Here is a 20,590-nt window from a genome sequence, read left to right on the forward strand (position 1 = left end):
CAAAATAGAAGCATTGCAGATACAATTAGTTAAGACGAGGTCATTAGTGTGGGCCCTAATCCAACTTGACTGGTGTCCTTATACAAAGGGACATTTTGGACACAGAGACACACATGCAAGGAGAGAAGGCCATGTGATGACGAAGGCAGAGATCGGGGTGATGCTTCTGCAAGCCAAGGAACACCAAAGATTGCCAGACAGCCACTGGAAGCTAGGAGACAGGCCTGGAACAGATTCTCCCTTAGAAGGAACCAACTCTGCCGACACCTTGATCTTGGACATCTAGCCTCCAGAACTGACACAATAAAGTCTGGTTTAAGCCACTCAATTTGTGGAACTTTGTTACAGCAGCCCTAGTGAGCTAATACACCCCTTCACCCTCAGACCCAGGAAGTCCAGGCCCCCAGCCCCCTCCTCCCTCAGACCCAGGAGCCTAGGCTCTCGCTGCCTAACCTGGCTGGGTTCCATGCAGCACCCACCCTGGGCAGACATGTTACAACATCAGTTCAAGAACCACCAGATCTATCAGAAGTGGCAGTAGGGGACAGAGGCAAAACCTAATCCTCTCATTCGCTCTTTCTCCATCGCCCACAACTTACATGTGACCCTAATGCTCTCATCATCTTAATTCCTAAGCCAGGAGTCCACACAGCATCCCAGCTGGGTCCCCACTCCTGACCCCTCCCTCATTCCTCATCCAAACTGCTTCCTTCATATACACAAATGAATCTGGTACCAAGGTGACGGCGGGTGGGGGTGGGAGGAAGACAGGTTGAAGCCAGGAGATCAGAGATGCAATGACAGACCCAGTCAGAAGAAAAAAAGACAAAGATGGACACAGAATCAGTCAAGAGACCAGGACACACTGAGAAAAAGAAATCGAGACAAAAACCCGTGGCAGAAAGACATAATAGAGACAGGAAGGTGACGGGGACACGCAGACAAGGAGAAAGAAGTAGAGATGGGGTGATACTCAGACGAAGAAATAGATGAGAAGAAAGAGGCTGAAGACATGGGATGGGAAAACAAAGACAGAACTGGGACCGGGTGAAATAGGGAGATAAAGGGACAAAAAACAGAGAGAAATTTGAATGGAGAGGTTCAAGTAGGGGGAAGGCAAGAGAATGTCAGACAGGTGGGTGGTCACATGAAGAAACAGGTAAACTGAGGCACAGTTACCATGGGCAGGGAGATAGATTCTGACCCTCGAGGCAGAGGGTCTGTGCCTCGAGGCACAGGCAGTGCCGTTCTGAGGTGTGTGGGATGTGGCCGTGATCCAGTGTGGGTGCTGGCAGGTCATTTCTGAGCATTTTCCTCACCAGCACTGGCCCTGGGACAGCTTCTGGCCACCTTGCAGAAACCCAGCTCTGACCATAACCTGCCACCTTCCCGAACCCTCGCCGGCTCCTCGTCACCTCCTGAACTGTAAGTTGAGGCTGCAGCAGAAGTTGGTGATGCCGACACCAGACTGAGATCCAGAGAAGCGGAGAAGCCGGGGGTCTCGCTGCCACACAGGCATTTCTGCCTTTCTGAGCCTCGATGTTCCTGTCAGATGGGGCTGTGAGGATGGCCATATCTCCTGGACAGCACCCGGTCCCTGCAGCCTCCCCTCTTCATCTCCCGAAACACACACATGCCCCACGTTCCTCCAAAAAGTTGTTTTTTGTCTTTTTTAAATAATGTGAAAATGCCACGCGAAGGTTTGAACCAGAGGCCCCTCCAGGGGCCAGGCTGGGGTGGGAAAGGGGAGACGCGAGATGGGGGGGTCCAGGTCCCTGAAGCCTTCGGCCCCTGTCTGGGGCTGGGAGTGGGTGAGGAGGGGCCTCCACTGTGCAGAGGGGCTCCAGGCCCTAAAGAGTTCAGTTCAGTTCCGAGAAAGGCGGCTCTCCAGGGAGGGGTGAGGGGCTTCCTGCCTCATTTGGCACCGAGGGGGTCAAGGGGCTCAGGGGAGCCGTCCGGGGGGCTGGGGGGCGGAGGGCCAGGGCCTCCTGTTTGGCACATGGTGGGGGAGGGGGAGGGCCCGGTCTCGGGGGCCTCCCCGGAGGCGGCGTCTGTGGTGGTGGCAGTGGCTCCATCGTCCACAGAGGATTCTACTCTCAACCCCTCTTCTGGGGGTGCAGGGGGGTCAAGTCTTCGGGGAGTCAGTTCTCCACGGGGCCTGAGGATGGAGGGAGAGGAGAGAGAAATGGAATTACTGGGCAGAAAGGCTCATGGCTTCTGGCTTGCCGATCGGAGTGAAAACCAAGCCCTCACCATGGGGAGCGCCCCACCTGATCTGCTCTGTCCTTTTTCTGTCATTTACTCCCGCCCCCCGACTCACTCTGCTCCAGCCACCGTGCTCTGCTTCCTTGCTGTTCCTCCAAGCACAGTCCCACCCCAGGGCCTTTGCACTGGCTGTTCCAACAGCCTAGCATGCCCTTAGCCCTTCCCATAGAACTCAGGCCTCCGTCGCCATGCCCCCTCTTCAGGGGTCTTCTCCGGGCCATTCTCAGTCAAGCAGTCGTCCCCCTCACCCCCCAAGGTCATTCTATCTCACTGCACTATAGTGGGGGGAGGGGTTGTTTGTTTTTTTTGGTGGCGCCGCATGGCTTGTGGGATCTTAGTTCCCCGACCAGGGATTTCACCTCGGCCGGCCGTGAAAGCACTGAGTCCTAACCACTGGACTGCCAGGGAATTCCCTTCCACTATAGTTATTTTCTTTCACATTTCTCCTCTGGGATAATCTCAGTCATTGTCTGCTTGCCCCTCTAGACTGGAAGATCAGAGAGGATGGGACTGCATTTGGTCACTGCTGCATCCCCAGCACCCAGTAGAGGCCCTGCAGAAAGTGCCGTCCCACCAGACTTTCCCACCATGATCCCTTCTCTCCCGGCAGAAGGAGAGCCTCCCACCCATACAACACATCCAGAAAACCAAGGTCTGTGGGGTGGAGACTCTCAACCAGGGCTACCCACCGGGCACCCTCCCACTCCACCTCCCACTTCTCACCTGAGTGGCCTGGGTCAAGTCATTGCCCTCACTTCCAGTCCCTGAGCCTCAGTTTCCCTCCCTTTAAATGGGGAGCATGACCCTCGTGTCCTTTTCAAAGGAGTAGGGAAACTCTGAGATTCCTGGCATCACTCAGCACCCAGGGAACGTGTGTGAAATGGGCAGAGCCACCCCCCAGCCGTGGTCTTGAAACCAGCTCAGCAGCTTCCCAGCCCAGCTGCGGAATAGCTAAGGACTGAGTAAAGGGATTTGCGATTTTGTGTGATCGGGCCCTCCCTCTCCTCTCCAGGTGAACAAAGGTGAAGTCATCCTGGATTGCTGGCCCTATGGGCCTCAGCCCTGACTCAACACTTGGCTGGTGTCCCCACGCCCTGGAACCCACCTCACCCTGTCCTCTGGGGGGCCTCTGAGAAGACCTCTGGGAGGAAGTGACATTTGGGGGTGAAATCTGAGGATGTTGCCAAGTGAAGGGTCAACCCTCAGCCCATCCCTCCTGCCCTTGACTCTGTATGTCCTCTCCTCTCCCCCCTGGAGCCTTGCCTGGCCTCCTCCGCAGCCTCCCTGCCTCCACTGGCCCCCACAAGGCCCAGGAGAAGTCTTCCTACACCCGGGGCTGATGCTGCCCCTCCCCAGCTCACACTCCTCCCGTGGCTCCCTTGTGCCCCCAGGACAAAGTCCCCACCCCTCAGCTTACCCTCAAGCCCTGTGGGGTCTGTCCTGCTCTCTCTCACTTCCCACACCCACCCCCCTCCACCCAACTCTGCAAGTAACCTCCAGACACACCCGCTTCCCTTCTGTTCCATGAATCAGCCAAGCTCTCTCCTGCCTCAGGCCCTCTGCAAGCTGTCCTGTCTGCTAGCACGCTGTCCCCTTCCCCTTCACCTAGTTAACGACAACCAACCCTTCAAGTCCCCGGTTAAAGGACCCTTCCATCACCGAGGACACAAAGCCCTTTCCTCTTGTCATCTGCTTTCTCAGCAACCCTGAGTTGGCACTTATTCACTTACTGTGGGACTGTGGGGCAGTGCTGTGGGTAGGGCGGAGGGGGGGCTCATTGATCTTGCCCAGCATGGAATCCCATGAGCCCAGTACAGCCGATGCAAGCATCTACTTCATTAAACGCAGTAACAGCTACCAGTTAAAGACCACTGCAGCTTGCAAGGGGACGATTAAGCCATTCAATCCCCTTAACAAACTTAGGAGTTAGATCCTGTTATCCTCCTCGTTCTACAGAAACTGAGGTACTACAGAGAGGGAAAGCGACTTGCCCTAGGTCACCCAGCCAAGAAGTGGCAGGGCCAACACCTGAACTCGGGCACAGTGTAGGGGAGCAGGTATGGAGTCCCCCCTGAAAAGAGCCAGTTGCACCTTCCCTCTACTTAGTTCTGTCCTCTGGGAACACCTCCACCCGCCTGGCCCAGTGCAAGCCCTGTATGCAGGGATGTTCTCCTAAGGTGGTGGTGAGGATTAGCATTATGGCGTAAGTGAAACGCAAGAAGGGTACCTGACAAATGCTGACTACTGGAGTGGACACAGACTCAGAGGCCAGGCAGCCAGGGTTTGTGCCCCGGCTCCTCATGCCTCTCTGTGCCTCAGTTTTCTCTTCTGTAAAATGGAGATGAGACTAGAATACACCCCATGGAATCATAGGGAGGATTAAATGGGGTAAGATGTTGCAAGCACATTCTAGGGTCTGTGAGAGTGCTTGCTGTTATTGCTATGGTGCTCCCTGGCCATGTCCTCTCTGCTCTGGTTCATGCTAACCAGCTTTGAGCCCCCTGGTTTCCTCTGGCTTCTTGTCTGCCTCTGATCAACCTATGCCCCCCAAAGGAGATGGGCTCAAGATCCACCAGGTACCAGACAGGAATCTTAGCACAAAGATGGGGCAAAGATCGGAAAGAAAAAGTAAGTAAGAGGGGGAGGGAGGGAGGGAGGCAGGGAGGGAGGCAGGGAGAGAGAGAGGGAGAAAGAAAGACAGAAAAGAAAAGAAAAGAAAAGAAAGAAAGAAAGAAAAGAAAGAAAGAAAAGAAAAGAAAGAAAGAAATGATTTGGGGCTTCCCTGGCGGTCCAGTGGTTAAGGGGGCGCGGGTTCCATCCCTGGTCGGTGAACTAAGATCCCACATGCCAAGGGATGTGGCCAAAAAAAAAAAAGATGGGCAAGACTCAGAGGGGATCCTTACAGAAGGGAAACTGAGGCTCAGGGAAGGGCGTGATTGCCCAAGCCCATCTGATGGACACCTCTTGGTCTGAGGGGGTTCCAGAGGTGGGTGGGGTTTCACTGGTGAGCAGCCAGACTGAGAGAGGGGAAGGAAGAAACTGGGAGAGAGGCAAAGAAATTCAGAGAGATGGGGACAAGAAAGTGGGAGAGACAGATGGGGAGAGATTGGCAGACGTGGGGCAGGACCAAGGGTCTGAAGCACGATACCTGCGGGCCGGGCGTCGGGGGCCCGGGCGGGGGGCCCCGGGGTCTCCAGCGCAGGCGAGACGGAGAAGCGGGAGAAGCACAGGGGGGGGCCTGGAGGGGGGAGGAGGGGGAAATCCTCCGCCCACTCGAAACTGCCTCCTAGCATTGGGGGCGGGGGGGGGTGAGGAGGGAGAGGAGAGGAGAGGACGCGGTCAGACCCTCAATCACTTCTTCAGCCCTCCGACCCCGCCCCTCAGCAGGCCCCGCCCGACGCTGCCCTTCCCATAGACCCCGCCCCCAACTCTGCCCCGCCCCGGCCCTCACCAAAGCCGCTGTCGTTGCTGGGAAACCCATCTCCGGGGGTGGCGGAGTGGGGAAGCGTCGGGGGCGCTGGGGGCGTTGACGGGTCCGTGTCCCCCTCGGGGGGGCCCTGGACACTCAGCTCGTTGGTTGGCGTCTCCTATGAAGGCATATTAGGGGAGGCAAGAGGGGGCGAACCGTCACATCGCACTCACTACATCCCAACAAGCAACAAACCCCGCTAACATTTCTGGGCTTCAGGCATCCCAATTTACAATCGCTCTCTCTGAAGATCCCCTAATCTGCCTTCGAAGCCTCAGGCCAGCTTTAACCTCCCCCGGCTTGAAGTTCCTCCCCCGACCACGGAGTCCCGCCCACAGCTAAGCAGTCCACTGCAGGAATTCTCTCCCGGCTCCTTAACGCGCTGCCTCCACGGAAGCCCCTAACCCAGGACTGTCTCCGTAAGTCCCGTCCCGTCTCCATGACCCTTACTCACGTCCTAGATCTCGGCCACAGGCGTCCAAGTGCGGGCCCCACAACTACCTGCTCCTATGGTCCTCCAAACCCTTAACCCATTTTGAGCATCTCCGGACCCTCCCGCGAGCCCCTAAGCCCCGCCCTCTGAAGAGGCCCCGCTCCAGTTTGTTTCAGTGCCCTAGGCCTCAGCTCTTGACCCTGTTCTCACTCATCTCAGAACCTTAGTATGCCCCGCCCCAGGTTCATCTAGACACGGCCCCAGTCCACAAGCACTACACCGCCCTGTTTTTCTCTTCAACAGTAACCTCTCAGGCTAGTTACTTTTAACACAATCCCCAACCCATCTCTCTTAGCCCCGCCCCAGTTTATTAGCTGTGTCCTATCCCTGAACCCACTACTGCACTTAGTATCTTAACACTACAAGCAGCATCTCTTTAAGCCCTACCTGCAGCTTCTCCATGGCCCACCCCTAGTGGATAAGATCCCCTCCATCCTGAGCCGGCCCCTCGGCCTCCACAACATTAGAGCGCTGGTGCAGAAACCCCATCCCGAACTTCACTAGGCTCCGCCCCCACCATACAGACCACGCCCTAATCCTCTCACTTTCTCCTTAGCCTCTGACCACCAGGTACCGCGCTTTCCTTCCGGATCCGTTCTCATCTCCAGGCCTCTCCCTAGCCCTCCAGCGCCTTCCCCCACCCCAGGCCCCACCTCTGCTCTGGACTCGGCCCTTCCCCTGGCCCCGCCCCATCCCCAGGCCCCGCCCTCACACTCAAGGACTCATCCTGCCCTATTTCCCTAGCCAGTCTCTCCCCAGGCTCCGCCCTCACCCTGCAGGCCCCGCCCCTACTTGAGGCGCGGCCTTCCTCCAGGCCCAGCCCCATTCCCTGGCCCCGCCCTTACACTCAAGGCCTCATCTGTTCCTTCAAGTCCCGCCCCATTCCCTGGCCCGCCCTCACCCTGCACACCCCGCCCCCAATCTGGGCGTGGTCTTCATCCAGGCCCCGCCCCTCCCTAGACCCAGCCCCGGGGTCCTGCGCGGGGGCAGCCCACCTGGTCGAAGAGGTAGACGGTCACGTCCCCGTGGAAGGAGACCATCTTGCGTTTCCTCTCCAGCTCGCTGTCCTCGGGTTCGTCGGCCCCGCGTGGAGACTTGAGCAGCCCCCGCAACGGGCGGGCCGCGTCCGTGTCGGCGCTGCTCACCACGACGGGCACCGGGGCTGCCCGCGCTCTCCCGGGGCCCCGCGGCCCCGCCAGCGCGCCCGCCGCTGCTGCCTCCTCGTCCTCCTCCTCGTCCTCGTCCTCGTCCTCCCCGTCCTCCTCCGACGGCCCCGACGCCCCCGCCCCGCCGGCCTCCCCGCCAGCTGCCCCGGCGTCCACGCCCTCCCACGGGGGTCGCCGCGGGCCCGGCCCCGGGAACGGCGTGAGCGTGAGCGGCGGCAGCGCCAGCGAGAGCCGCGAGAGCTTGGCTGCGAGGGGAGACACCCGGTGAGCTCCTGTTCCTGGGGAAACTGAGGCATGCCCTCCCGCCTAACTCTGTGTCCTTAGGTAATCTCAGCCACAGTCTGGGCCTGTTTCCACCCTTGTGAACCAAAAGGCTGCACTGTTTCCACCCTTGTGAACCAAAAGGCTGCACTGGGGGTCTCCAAGCAGAAGGGTAGCGGTCTTCCCCCTACTCCAGTGCTTAACCCTCCCCGTGGCTCCCCAGTTCCCACAGCACAAAGCCCCAGTTTCTCCCGGGGCCACGAGGCCCGAGTGCCCTGGCTGTGCTGACCTCTCCTGGTTCTGTCCCCACCTCATTCTGGCTTGACCTCCATCCAACCATATGGGCCACATCCCCATTCCTCCCACCTCTGAGCCTTTGCATAGGCTGTTCCCTCTGCCTGGAACTTCCTTATCTAACTCAAGTCCTATTCATCGTCCAGCTCTGTCTGGACTTTCAAAGCCTTTGGAGATCTACCAAGAGGTCAGGCCAGGCAACCCGCTCTGCACCCCATAGTACCAAGCACCTCGCCTTCCTAGCGGTTGATCTCAGTATAGAACTGTAATTCTGTGGCAGTGTGATTAATGTCTGCCTTGCCACAGAACAGAAACTGAGTTGGGCTCATTCTGGCTGTGTCCCCAAACCCCAAGCACATAGAAGTACTCAGTCAATATTTGTGAATAAATGTTCCCTGCTACACAATGTTGACCAAGGTACTTTCTTTCCCTTTTTGGCACTCAATCGCCAGAAAATTGGGGTGTCTAGCCATCTCCAGGTCCTTTCCCTGCCCTAAGACTCCTTGATCTCAGCCTGCTGGGGGGGAAGGACTTCAGGTCCCTGGAGGAGGAAACCTCACTTCAAATCCCAAGCCTACCCTGCTCTCTTGCTGTGTGTCCCTGGGCAAGCAGATCCACCTCTCTGAGCCTCTGTTTCCTCACTGGTAAATGGAGGGGCCACTCATTCCTCCATTACTGCATAAGTGAGCTGTGTGCCAGGCCCTGTGGGGGGCGATGGTGGGGATGAGAAGAGGGTCAGGGCAGGGCAAGGAGAAAGATGTATGTGGACCGAGTCACTCTCCACTCCTCATTCACTCAACTCCAGCTTCACCAGCCTTTTGCTATTCCATGAACATGCCAAGTTAATGCCCATCTCAGTGTCCTCTACCTGAAACATCCTTCTCCCAGATGTCAACCTGGCTCACTTCCTTCATGTCTGCTCAGAAGTCACCTCCTCATTGAGGCCTTCCCTGACCACCCATCTCAAGGTGATGGGGTGGAGTGGGGCTTTATAGAGGAAGCTATCAAGGGCTGTGGATACCCAGAGGAAGGACAGGGTGACAGTCTTTCGAAATCAGGAAGGCTTCCCAGGGAAGGGAGAATTTGAGTGGGGTCATGAAGGATGAGTAGGAGTTCACTGGATTTAAAAAAAAAAAAAAGAAAAGCATGCTATTCCCAGTCTCTTCGCACCCAACAACACCGACCCACCCCACCCCCGCTTCAGATCCTCTGAGGCATCTTAGTTGCTCATCCCCTGTCATTTTCATGCTGCCCAGGGTCTTTCCTGACACAGCTGGTTGCAAACTCCCCACAACAACCTTGAGGAAGTGGTAGTTTTCTAATGCCATGGGTTTGAGGAAGGAAGGTTCTGTGCTCAGTCCCCTTCCTGACCTTTCCCTCTTGAGCGTCAGGCTCCTCTGGCAAACAGAGATAATAACCCTTCCCTCAAGTGTGGCTGTGAGGTTGCCAATATAAAACAGGCCCAGTCATTTATAACTTTCATACCAGTATTTAAGGAAATCAGGCCTCTGGATGATTCCAGTGGAACCACAGTCCCTATGTCCACATCTAAGCAGGGGCTGTGTATTTTACTCTCCATTTATCTTCTCTTAAATTGTCCCCTCTCTATGACAAACTATTTCCTGTGTTCCTATCAGAACTCAGTTTCCAGAAAAGGCCTTTCTACTAGGCTTTCAAGCCACCAGTACTGGGGTGGGCAGGGCAGGGTCTGAGGCTCCCTGGGTCTCAGCCCTGGACAGCTCAGGGCCTGGTGCACAGGAGGCCTGGCACAATAAATAGATGCCTCAGCTTGTTGGAAAGTTTAAACCAGAGATCACGCACTGGCAGCCCAGCCCACAGAAAGGCTTTTTTTGAGTGGTTTCAACCATTATACACCCAGAACTCTGGCTTAAAGGGGGAAAGCAGCAGACTTGGCAACACCAGGTGGGCATTCCTGAATGGAGCTGAGAAGTAGCTGCACTTCCTCCCCAACTCCTACCCCACGTCTCCCAGCTCTCATTCATTCATTCATTCCCACCCGTCATTCATTCCCTTATACTGTCTGACCCCTGTGGGCATCTGAGTTTGCATCCCCTAGTTGACGTGAATTGTGATGTAACAGCAGGTGCTTAGAAGTGCCAGGCGTTGGGCCAAAGGCTTTGGAAGTCCTAACTCATTTAACCCTCACAGTCCTATTAGGTAGGCGCTATCCTTGTCATCCGTTTTTGGCAGATGGGGAAACTGAGGCACAGAGAAGGTCATCTGTCCAAGATCACAGCTAGGAAGGGGCAAAGCCAGGATTTGAGCCCAGGGAGTGTGGCTCTGGGGTCTGCACTTGTCACCATCAGGCTGGCCTGTCTGGTACCTGGGAGCCTGAGCTTCTCAACTGCACCCTACATCTTGGAAGGAGCTGGGCCTCGGCCCCCAACCGCGCTCCCGTGCTCCCAGCAGCCTGCTCACCTTTGATCTGCTCGCTGTTCCCCTGAGGGGGTCCCAAGTCCAAGAACAGTCGTGGCATCTCGGGGCCCTTCCTCTCGGGCTTGGGGGGGTCCCCGTCTTCGTTGGGTGCTGTGTCTCCGCCGGCTCTGCTGTCTGGGACCCCGGGCTCTCCCTCGGAGGCTGCCTCCGGCCTGGCTCTCTGGGGCGCTGGCTCCGGCCTCGTCGGCTGTGCTTCCAGTGGCGGTGGAGGCGGCTGTGGCCTCGTGCTGTCGACCCATCCGGCCTTTGCGTCCACGCCGCTTCCGAGGCCGCCGCCGGGGGCCATCCCCATGCCCACTGGGGCTCGGACCCCACTCCCGAGGTCCAGCCTCCCAGCCCCGGGGGCTCTCGGTGCCCCCCCAGTCTCGGGGGCTCTCCTCTCGGTCCCGGGTTCCAGCACCCCGCTCCTGAGGGCTGGGCCAGTGGGGCCAGGGGCTGTCTCCCCGCCGTTCAGGGCCAAGACCACTGCGCCAGGTGCCAGGGCTCTCTCCAGCGAGGTCTCTGGGGCTGGCTCCCCGTTCATGGGGGCTGGAGCCCCACTCTCGGGCATCTTCTCCCAGGGCCCTGGGGCTCTCCAAGGCCCAGTCTCTGGCAGCCTCTCCGGGTTCCTGGGGAGTCTCAGGCCCCCATTCTCTGACACCTCCTCGATCTTTGGGGGTGTCAGGCCCCCATTCACCAGCACTTGCTCTTCTCTCGCCGGGGACCCCAGGCCCCCATTCTCCAGCACTTTCTCCTCCCTCCTTGGGGGTGGCAGCTCCCCATTCGCCAGCACTTGCTCTTCTCTCTCTGGGGACCCCGGGCTCCCATTCTCCGCCACCTTCTCCTCGACGCCCAGGGCTCTCTGTTCCCCGTTCTCCAGCACTGTCACCCCGTTCACGGGGAGGCTCGGGCCCTCTTGCGGGCTTGGGGCTTGCTTCCCGCTGTCCAGGACTGTGGGGCCCCTGCTTGGGCCCGGGGCTTTCTCTCGGTTCCCGGGGCCTCTCGCCGCCCTCCTGGGCCCTGTCTCGCGGGCGGCTGCCCCCTTCTCCCCCAGGAGCTTCCTTGTCACGTCCTCCCGCAGGGACATCAGCAACTGCTCGGTGCTCACTTGAACTACGAAGGTCGGCTTCTCCCGGGCCCCCGGGAGCGGGAGGGGACCCGGGTCTGGGGGTGGCCGGGGCGCTCCCGGGTCGGGGGGCTCGGGGGGAGCCCGTGGTCGAGGGACCCCTTCCTCCTCTGCTGCCCCCCCACCGGGGAAGGCTCCCTCGGGGGAAAAAGGGGTCTCGGTCTCGTAGCCGCTGTCGCCCGGTTTGGGGCCCGGAGACGACAGGCCTGAGCCGGGACTGGCCACGGCCGAGGGGGGGTCGGGGGACACGGCCGGGTCCGCGGGGGCCCGAGGAGGTGGCGGCGGCGGGGGGGGAGCGGGAGGTGGCCCCCGCCCGGGGTACTGGGGCGCCGCCGCCCCCATGAGGGGGTCCAGAAACTCGGGGGGGGCCGAGGCGGGGGGGTTCAGGGGCAGGTCGGCCAGGGAGCCCCGCTCCGCCCGCAGGGACGAGTCGTCCTCGGGGGGATGGGGGCAGCCAAGAGCAGGGTGGCCGCCCCAGCCGGCGACGGCGTCCCCCCGCTCCAGGGGCAGGCAGGAGCAGGCCCCCTCGCGGCTGCACAGGGGACAGGGTAGGGGGCCCCGGCGGCTGGGGCCCCCCCCAAGGCTGCTGCTGTCTTCCCCCGGGGAGCTGCCTTCCTCCTCCTCCTCCTCCTCTTCGGCCCACGGGGTGGCCCCCCGCTCCCCCAGCACCTCGGCGGGGTCTCCTGCCAGGGTCTCCCCGGCGCCCCGGCCCTCGGGGTCCCAGCCGCTCAGGAGGAAGCTGCCGGAGGCTGAGGACTGGGCCGGGAAGGGCCGGGCCGCCGGGAAGAGGGGGGAGGCCCAGGTCTCGGACACCAGCTGGGGGACCTCGGGGGGGGCCTGGGGGGCCTGGGGGGCAGGCACTCCTGGGTCCAGGGGGTCCCAGTCATTGGGGAAGAGGGGCTCTGGCGGGGAGCCATGCTCCTCGAGGCGGATGTAGTATTCGCTGCTCACGGAGGGGCTGCGGGCGCTGATGACCGGCAGCACGCTGGGCGTGGACAGCGCCTCGTAGAAGGGGTTGGAGGGGTTGGCGTGGGGGGCCGGGGGTGCGGACGCCGGCTGCCAGGTGGGTGCCCCCCCGCCCCGACCGGCCCCCCGCCGCGCCTTCTCCCACAGGCACTCAAGGTTGAGGCCACGGCTACTCTCGGTGACCGTGAGCACGTCGTCCGGGTCAGCCCCAGGGAAGCCATCCAGAAGGGGGAACGGAGAGGACAGGGTCCCCGGGCGGGGCACGCTGTGCTGCGGGGGCCAGGGCCAGGGGAAGGGACCATCTCGGGGGGGCGGCGGCGGCGGCGGGGGCCTTGGGGGCCGCTCGGAGAGCAGGTAGGTGAGCTGCAGTTGCAGATCAGAGGCCGAGGGGCGCTGGGCAGGCGGCCGCCAGCAGGACTGCAGGATGTCGTACCTGGGGGAGGGGGAGGAGGCAAGAGTGAGTAGGGCAGAGTCCTGGGGGGCGGGGGGGTCACTGGGGGTGGGCAGAGACCAGGAGAAAGTGGGGGGCAGAGACCCAGGGAGAAGAGGACCAAGAGCCAGAGAGAGGGGGGAACAGAAACCAGAGAGAGGGAGACAGAGACCTAGAAGAAGAGAGGACAGCAAGGCACATGTGCAGAAATGAGGGTTAAGGCGGCCTTCGCGTTTGGGTTACGAGTTGTGGAATCAGAGACAAGCAAGCAGCAGGGGTCTTCTAGGGTTGGAGAAACTAGGTTCAAACTCCAGCTGTCACTCCATGCCTCAGTTTCCCCATTCCAAGTAGCGGATGCTGGCGGAAGGGGTGGGGACGTCCCCACTCCATTCTAGGGCTGGCAGCAAGTGGTGCAATTGTGGATGGGGGAGAGTGTGAAATGACGCGGGGGATTCTGGGATCATCCTGGGGTGGGAGGTGGAAGGTCAGGGGTCCGGGGTCAGGCCCCGCCCTCACCAGTAGTCCCCGTAGGGCAGCTTGAGCCTCGGCCTGGCTAGCTTGACGTGCTGCTGACGGACGACGAAGGCGAGGACCTCCTCGTCTGATAGGTGGCGGTAGGGCTGTGCCCCAAACTCAAACAGCTCCCATAGGGTCACCCCTAGGGACCTGCGGGGAGCAAAGGGCAGAGGAAGGTCAGAGCCCTGCCCTGACGGGCCAGGGGGCCTCCCCTCCAGGCCTCAGTTGCCCCATCCGTAGAACCTGTGACCCTTCTGCCTTCCTTGCCCTCCTCGGCCGCCCCCCGGCCCGGGCCCCTCACCAGATGTTGCTCTCGCGGCTCTGGTCCACCACCATGAAGGTCCCGTGCAGCTCCCCGAGGAGCTCGGGCGCTGCCCAGCGCAGCGGGATCCACAGGCGTTCGGGGGTCAGGTAGTAGTCCTCCTGGGTGTGGGCGGCACGGGGCGCGGTCAAGCAGGCCGGGACGCCCCCCGCCCCCTCCCAGCTCTGATGGAGGCCAGCCCTCACCTTGTAGTTGCTGTGCGCCAGCCCGTAGTCTCCGATGCGCACGGTGAGGTCGGAGGTCAGCAGGCAGTTGCGCAGGGCCAGGTCGCTGGGGGCGGGCGAGGGGGGCGAGGTAAGAAGGGGGTAGCTTGGGGAAGCCCGCCCCCCCTTCCTAGACCCCGCCCACTTTCCCGCACTGCTCCCCTTCCCTCTTCTTTTCCTCCCTCCTCCTCTCCTACCTTGACTCCTCCCCCTCCCCTGACTCCTCCCTCTCTTCTGTGACCCCTCCTCCCTTCCTGACTCCTCCTCTACTCTCCTGACTCCGCCTCTTCCCCCTGACCCTCCTGGGCTTTCCCCCCTTTTTGTGTCTCCCACTCAGGCCTCCTTCCATCCTTAAACCCCTCCCCTGTGGCCTCACCATCCACCCCCGTAGCCTGGCCTCTTTCCCCTAAGTAGTCCCCTCCCCCCCCATTCCTCCCGGTGGCTCCCGGGCTGCCACCTGTGCACATAGTTGTGGGAGTGGAGATGTGCCAGCCCGCGGGTGATCTCCAGGCCCATCCTCTGCAGTGTCCGCAGGTCTCGAGGGGGCAGCTCAGGGGACAGGCCCTCGGGGGGCCGCTGGGCCCGGAGGTAACGCTTCAGGTCCCCCTGGGAGAGAGGGCAGGGAGGGGTCAGCACCACCGCCCCCTCCCAGGCACCCACACCAGGCAATCCGCGGCGAGGATGGGATGACCTCTGCCCTCAGTGGGCAGCCCCCTCTGGGCCTCAGTTTCCCCTGCTGCTTAGAAGCGCACAGGAACAGCACCCACCCACCTCATGCGCTAGTTCAGGGTGCGCCACCTGGGGAGTGAGGACTCATCTACAGAGATGGCAGTGCTTGTCACAGGTGTGGCTATGATGATGATGATGATGTCATTGCTGCAGATCCCTAGGAACTGCCCTGAGCCCTCACCCCGCCCAGCTCCCGGCTCTGCCTCCCCTGCCCCAGACCCTCACCAGTTGACAGAACTCCATAATCAGCAGAAAGGGCAGTGTCTCCACGCAGACGCCCAGGCACTGAAGGACGTTGGGGTGCTGCAGGCTCCTGCGAGGGGAAGGGGGTTGCCTGGGTCAGGAAACAGCCCCTTCCATCCCACCCCAGCTCTCTGTCCCACCCCAGCCTCCCAGCAAAACCAAACTGTTGCTTCAACCTCTTTGGTCTCAGTTTCCTTACTCCTTTCCCACATCCCCACCTCAGGACCACCCCACTGTCTCCCAGTCCCTGAGCCAGACCCCCAGGCACCTCCTTGCCCCTCCTTCTGGCTCACCACCCCCTCAGCCTTTCTTCCTGCCCCCTGACTCTTCCCCCTCCCCTGCCCTCCCTACAGCCCCAGCTCAAGCCTCCTCACCTCCTGGACTCTCTTCTCAGCCTCCTGCCGGCCTCCCTGCCTCCAGTCTCTCCCTTCCAGTGTGTCCCTGACCTGATGCCCACCTGCTTACGACCCTCCATGGCTCCCTGGTACCCTGGGACAGAGCCTGGCTCACTCCTCGGTCTTTCCGGCCCCTCTGCCTTCCCCAGTGTCATTCTTCACGCCTGTGTACCTCTCTCCAAACGCACAGGTGCCTGCTTAGGCTCCAAGCCTTTTGCATGTACGCTTCCCTCTGTGGAGAACACTCTCCTCTCATCAAAGTCCTCCTCATCCCTTAGTTTCAACATCATTTCCTCAAGAATTGTCACTGTCCCCTCCAACACTGGGGGATACCCCTCTTTTATCCTCACATTGTGGGTAAGAGTCAGGCTTGGGGGTCTGAATCCGGTCTCCTTCTTTCCCAAGTGTGTAACCTCACAGAAGTCATTTCACCTCTAGATCTGATCTAACACGGGAGCCACCGGCCATATGTGACAACTGAGCTCTCGAAATGTGACAGAGGTAGCTGAGGGAAGACATTCTGAACTTGGTTACATTTTACTTAAGACGAATTTAAATAGCCATAGGTGGCTAGTGCCTGCCAGCACGGGCCTAGAGAGAGACAAGCAGGGAAGCAAGTAAAAGGATGAAGTAATGACAAACTAGGATACGTGTTATGCAGAAAATACACAAGTTGATGTGACGGAGCATTCCAGGGTCCTCCTTAGGTGGGGGAGGGAGAGAGGGAGTGTGTGTGTGTGTGAGTGTGTATGTGTAAGGGAAGGCCTTTCTGTTCTGAGACCCAGGAAGGGCAAGGGTTCCCACCATCTGAAACTGGGGCTGGGTGAGGCAGGAGGGATATTCTAGACAGAGGGAACAGCAGGACGGCGGTCCTGTGGCAGGAAAGAAGCTGGCATGTGGGAGGGTCAGTGGGGAGACCGCGTGGCAGGGGGTGAGAGGGCTGGTGGCAGGAAGGGAACAGGGCTTGTGGGCTGTAGGGACCAGTGGGATTTTGTCCTGCAGGCCGCAGAAAACCATGGGAGGTTTCAGAGGAAGGGGCTAAGAAAATCTCTGGGCAAAGCTCACTTTTACAACCTTCTGATAAGAGGTCCCCGTGTATGCGCCCTTTCCATGACAGGGCCCTCACTACCCCACAGGGCATTCATGTAACAAATGTTTATTTAATTCTTGTCTAGAAGCCCTTAGAGTGGAGGGGAGACCAGGCAAGGGAGGGACAGGGTCCTGCCTTCCCAGACCTCCCAGTCAAATGGGGGCAGAGGTGGGAGGACCCTGGTCTGTGATTCTGATTCTGTCCTTCCTCACGCACAAGCAGGGGCCTGAGGAAGGGAACCACCATGAGGTACCCAGTGCCTAACACAGGGTCATCTCGCATCCTCTCAGCTGCCCTCTACATGAGGCTGCTCAGCCTTCCTGGACTCACTTTCCAGATGAAAATACTGAGGTTCAGAGTGGAGAGGGGCAGGTCTCCAGCTCAGCTTCTGTGCTGTCCCCTCGCCTTCATCACACTGCCTTCATTTCCCCGGCTCTGTCCCAAGGAAGAACCTGAGGCTCAGGGAGGGAAACTCTCTGGACTGAGTGGCACAGCCAGGAAAAGGTAGATGGACGATTCGAATCCAGATCTGACCCCACACTGCACTCCTCCCACTTCCCAACGTTACCTTCCTGAGGCACAAACTCAGATATTTGGGCCTTCCGAGCCCCACATCCAGCGAGAAGTACCCATACCTGTACGGCTGTGCTTCTGAGATGAACTTGCGCTGCTCCAGGGGCCCTGCGCTGGCTCGGAGCTCCTTTACCACCACCTGGGCTGGGGTGTAGTCCGAGAAAATCTCTCCCAGGATCACCTGATCAAGGGGGACCCAGGAGGCAGCGCCTGTGGTTTCCCCAGCCCCATCCCAGGGACCACCCTCCACCCCACCGTATGGCTCCCATCTTCCCCCTCTTTCCAGCCTCTTCCTTCAAATCCCACCACCCTCGTACTCCCACCAGACGCGGGGTTAGAGACTCACAGGCCCAGAGTCCGATGGACGCAGGGACGGGTGGAAGGATGGACAGACGGACGCGTGGAGAGCCGGATGGCGAGGCGGAGTGGTCAATGGAGTGAGGAGGGAGGCGCTGACCGACAGGTGGCGGGGGGATGGAGTGGACGGGAGTGGGTGAGAGGTGAACAGAGGGGAGGGCAATGGGTGGGCTGAGGGGGGCAGGGGGACGAGGCAGGGGGCAGATGAGTAGTGGTGGGAGCAGGGGGGATGACACAGAACAGGAGCATCGCCCTGGATCGTATGCACCCTCCGCCGCCCACCCCCAGCCCCACTTAATTACCTTCCCGAACCAGCCACTCCCAATCTCTTGCAGGTAGCTGAGGTGCTGGCGGCTAAGGCCCAGGGGGGTGGTCATGTCTGGTGGGGGGCAAAAGGGAGAGGCACCTGAGCCTCTCTCCCCTCCCAAGTGCCAACAACACCCCTCAATTCAGTGGGGACTGGGGTCAAAGCAGACACAACAAATCTCTTTTCATTGGCTGCCCCAACATTCCACGATGGGATCTCTGCCTCCTCATTGGCTGCCCACAAGGTTCCAACGTCCAATCTGTCCTTCCCTTTGGCATCCCAAGCTCCTATGACATGACTTCAGCCTGCCATCAGCTACCTCTGACATTAAGATCTAGGCTGACCTTACCATTGATTGCCCCACAAGAGTCCCCAAATCTGGTTGTGGATGAAGCAATGGCTTCTACCAAGATGTTCTCTGACTTCCTTCAGGCTGCTTCCAAGATTCCGGGGCTCCCACCTCTGCCTTTCCCCTTGGCTGCCTTGGGCCTCTGCTCCCTGTTCCCTGAGGGAAAACTCTCAGGGCCTTCCACCCTGTCCCGTGGGGCCATGAGGCCCTAGTCAGGGTGCGGGGCAGTACCTGAGTGTGATGGCTGCGGGGCAGGCATCGGCAGGGAGACCTCGGCCAGAGGGAGAATGTAGACATCAGGCAGCGACTGTGAAGAGGAGGTCTCTTCGGCGGGGGGAGTGTACTCTCCGGAGCAATCCTCCCCTTCTGGGTTCTCAAACTCCTGGGGCCGGGAGGGGGGAGGGGGGGAGAACACAGGGCTGAGACATGCCATGGTCCTTCTCATCAATACTATCCCCATCTTTCTCATAACTGTCCCCCGATCCCAGTCCAATTCCCATCCCAAGGCTCTGGACCTTGCCATAACTTCAGGCCTGAAGGGCTCTCAGACTCGCTACGCCGCTCCCCCTCCTACCACCTGGATTGAGGGGGAAAGGACTTGCTGGCGTCTTCCTCCCGACCTTGAATCCCCTCATGCACCTCACCTTGAAGCCGACATCGCCCCGTTTGCAGCACAGACAGGTGAGGAGGAGGAAGATGAAGGCCAGCAGGCCAGAGCAGGAAATGAGGACCACGGCATAGGGAGGAGCCAGAGGGGCCCGGCCCAGGGCGAATCCATCTGTGGGCACAGGACTGGGCTGGGGTCCCGGCTTCAAGGCCCTGGTTCCCGGATTCCGTGCCCCTCCTCATCTAGCTAGTCTTCACTACAACTCCCATGATGCTCTGCAACCAGGGCCCCTTGGCAGAGGAGCCGGATGGCCCAGGGCATTGTGGGAGTTGTAGTTTGGGGCCTTCTCAAGTGGTTGGGTTGGGGGTGGGGTCCCTCCTCTCGCCCCAACCTGGGACTCCCCCCCATCACCTCACCCCCAGGCTTGGATGAATTTCAGTGAGGACTGAGGGAAGGAGGAGTAATAGTGGAGCCTGGAGCTCTCAGAATTTAAAATACGCTCCCACAACAGCCTTCTTACCCCCTGTTTGGGGAAGAGGATGAGCCCCCAACTGCAGGCTGGGAGAAGATTCTTGCCCCATGCCGGAACCTCCTAGTTACGGGGGTTGAGGCTTGTTTCTTTTAGGGACGCTTGGAGCACACACATGTCCTCTGTTCCCAACCCAAACCCCTGAGAAGGCAGCTCCGCAAGCCTTGGGTCTCCCCCAAAGCTAGAGACAGCCTCCAATGCTGTGTCCCCCTTAGAAACAGGATTCCTCCCCTCTGTCCCCAATTCTCCCAGAGGCCCTGTCCTTCCCCGGCTCCCCGCACACACCTGCACACATGCGTGTGCACACACACATGTTGCCCGAACGGACCCCCTCCCCACCCAGCCCCCAGCCTTCCTCCCACAGGCCCTGCTAACACAGGCACCGTCCCCGCGGCTCCCCAGGCCCTGGCTCGCTGCGGGAAGACGCCACACAGGTGATGGGGCCAGAGCCCCGCAGACAGACCTCCAGGGCAGGCCGGGGTGGGGGTGGGGGCCGCTGGACAGCCGGATGGCCGGACAGACTTACCTGGGTGGGCCGGGGACGCCAGGCAGCCGGCGGTGGAGACGGCCGCGAGGAGGATGAGGGCGCCGGGGGCAGGCATCTTGTCGAGGATGGAAGGGAGGTGGAGGTGGTGGCGGCTGGGGAGGAGGGGGGGGCGGGCCCTCAGCCCCCAGCCATGGGGACCCGCGCGACCCTGGCCTCCCCCCAGCCCAGGAGAGGGGCAGGAGACTCAGGACAGGGGGAGGGAGGGGCTGCTTACTGGCTCAGGTACCCCCCTCCCCCTCTTTGAAGGGACAGACAGATGAAGGGATGGAGAGGCGGACAGAGGAGAGGAGCTGGGGAGCCGGGGTTGCTGGGGGGGAGAGGGTAGGATGGGGGGGAGAATGAGGGCCCCGCCCCCGAGGGCAGCCGGGATTGGGGGAGCAGAGAGCCTGTCAGAGGAAGGGTGGGAGGAGGGAGGATGGAGGGAGGATGGAGCGTCGTCATGGCAACTGGCTCCCCAGTAGCATTGGCTGCCAGGAGGGAGGGGAGGGGGAGGGACAGACAGGGACCAGCAGACCCTTGTGTGGGGGGGACACAGGGCCCACAGTGCCTGGCCTGGACACTGCTGTGACATGCTACCAGCAGGGACACGTGTGCTCCGCGCCACGATGCAGATGTCAGGCAGGCACACACAGCCCACACGCGGCTGACACACGTCGCAGAGACCCTCATAGACAAGCACATCACATACAAAGGTGGACAGCTATCGGCAGACGGGGACACGTACACGTCACACACAAAGACGCAGGGATGATAGGCTGCACTAAGAACGCACAGGCAGGCCGGCCCCCTGCACAGATGCACCCGGCCACGCAGGAACGTCAAATGCATCACAAAGACCCACACATGCCACAGACAAAGTAAAGCCCCAAATCCACAGACACACACGCCACAGACAAAGATCCACACAGACACCACGG

At 60.4% G+C, this 20,590-nt stretch overlaps 1 protein-coding gene across 1 annotated transcript; it reads right to left on the bottom strand.

Moving 5' to 3' along the window:
* Window positions 1-1,884: 1,884 nt before the first annotated feature.
* On the bottom strand, window positions 1,885-19,911 carry LMTK3 (lemur tyrosine kinase 3). The gene is made up of 15 exons (XM_079907783.1): window positions 19,653-19,911; window positions 18,635-18,768; window positions 18,222-18,372; window positions 17,637-17,713; window positions 17,040-17,158; window positions 14,902-14,989; window positions 14,405-14,553; window positions 13,930-14,014; window positions 13,724-13,845; window positions 13,423-13,572; window positions 10,388-12,909; window positions 7,223-7,638; window positions 5,717-5,852; window positions 5,414-5,551; window positions 1,885-2,158 (listed from the first exon to the last, which is right to left on the bottom strand). The coding sequence occupies exons 1-15, from the start codon at window positions 19,726-19,728 to the stop codon at window positions 2,142-2,144; spliced, it is 4,380 nt and encodes a 1,459-aa protein (XP_079763909.1). The 5' UTR covers window positions 19,729-19,911; the 3' UTR covers window positions 1,885-2,141.
* Window positions 19,912-20,590: the final 679 nt, after the last annotated feature.

This window comes from Stenella coeruleoalba (genome assembly GCF_951394435.1).
Source record: "Stenella coeruleoalba genome assembly, chromosome: 20".
NCBI lineage: Eukaryota > Metazoa > Chordata > Mammalia > Artiodactyla > Delphinidae > Stenella > Stenella coeruleoalba.

Bases quoted from the DNA above. Each gene is read 5' to 3' on its own strand.
- LMTK3 (XM_079907783.1), bottom strand. From the start codon at position 19,728: ATGCCTGCCCCCGGCGCCCTCATCCTCCTCGCGGCCGTCTCCACCGCC. The intron at 18,373-18,634 runs GTGAGGTGCATG...TCCCGGCCCCAG, and splicing joins GGGGCGATGTCGGCTTCAAG to GAGTTTGAGAACCCAGAAGG. The intron at 17,714-18,221 runs GTACTGCCCCGC...GCCCCCCACCAG, and splicing joins CCCGCAGCCATCACACTCAG to ACATGACCACCCCCCTGGGC.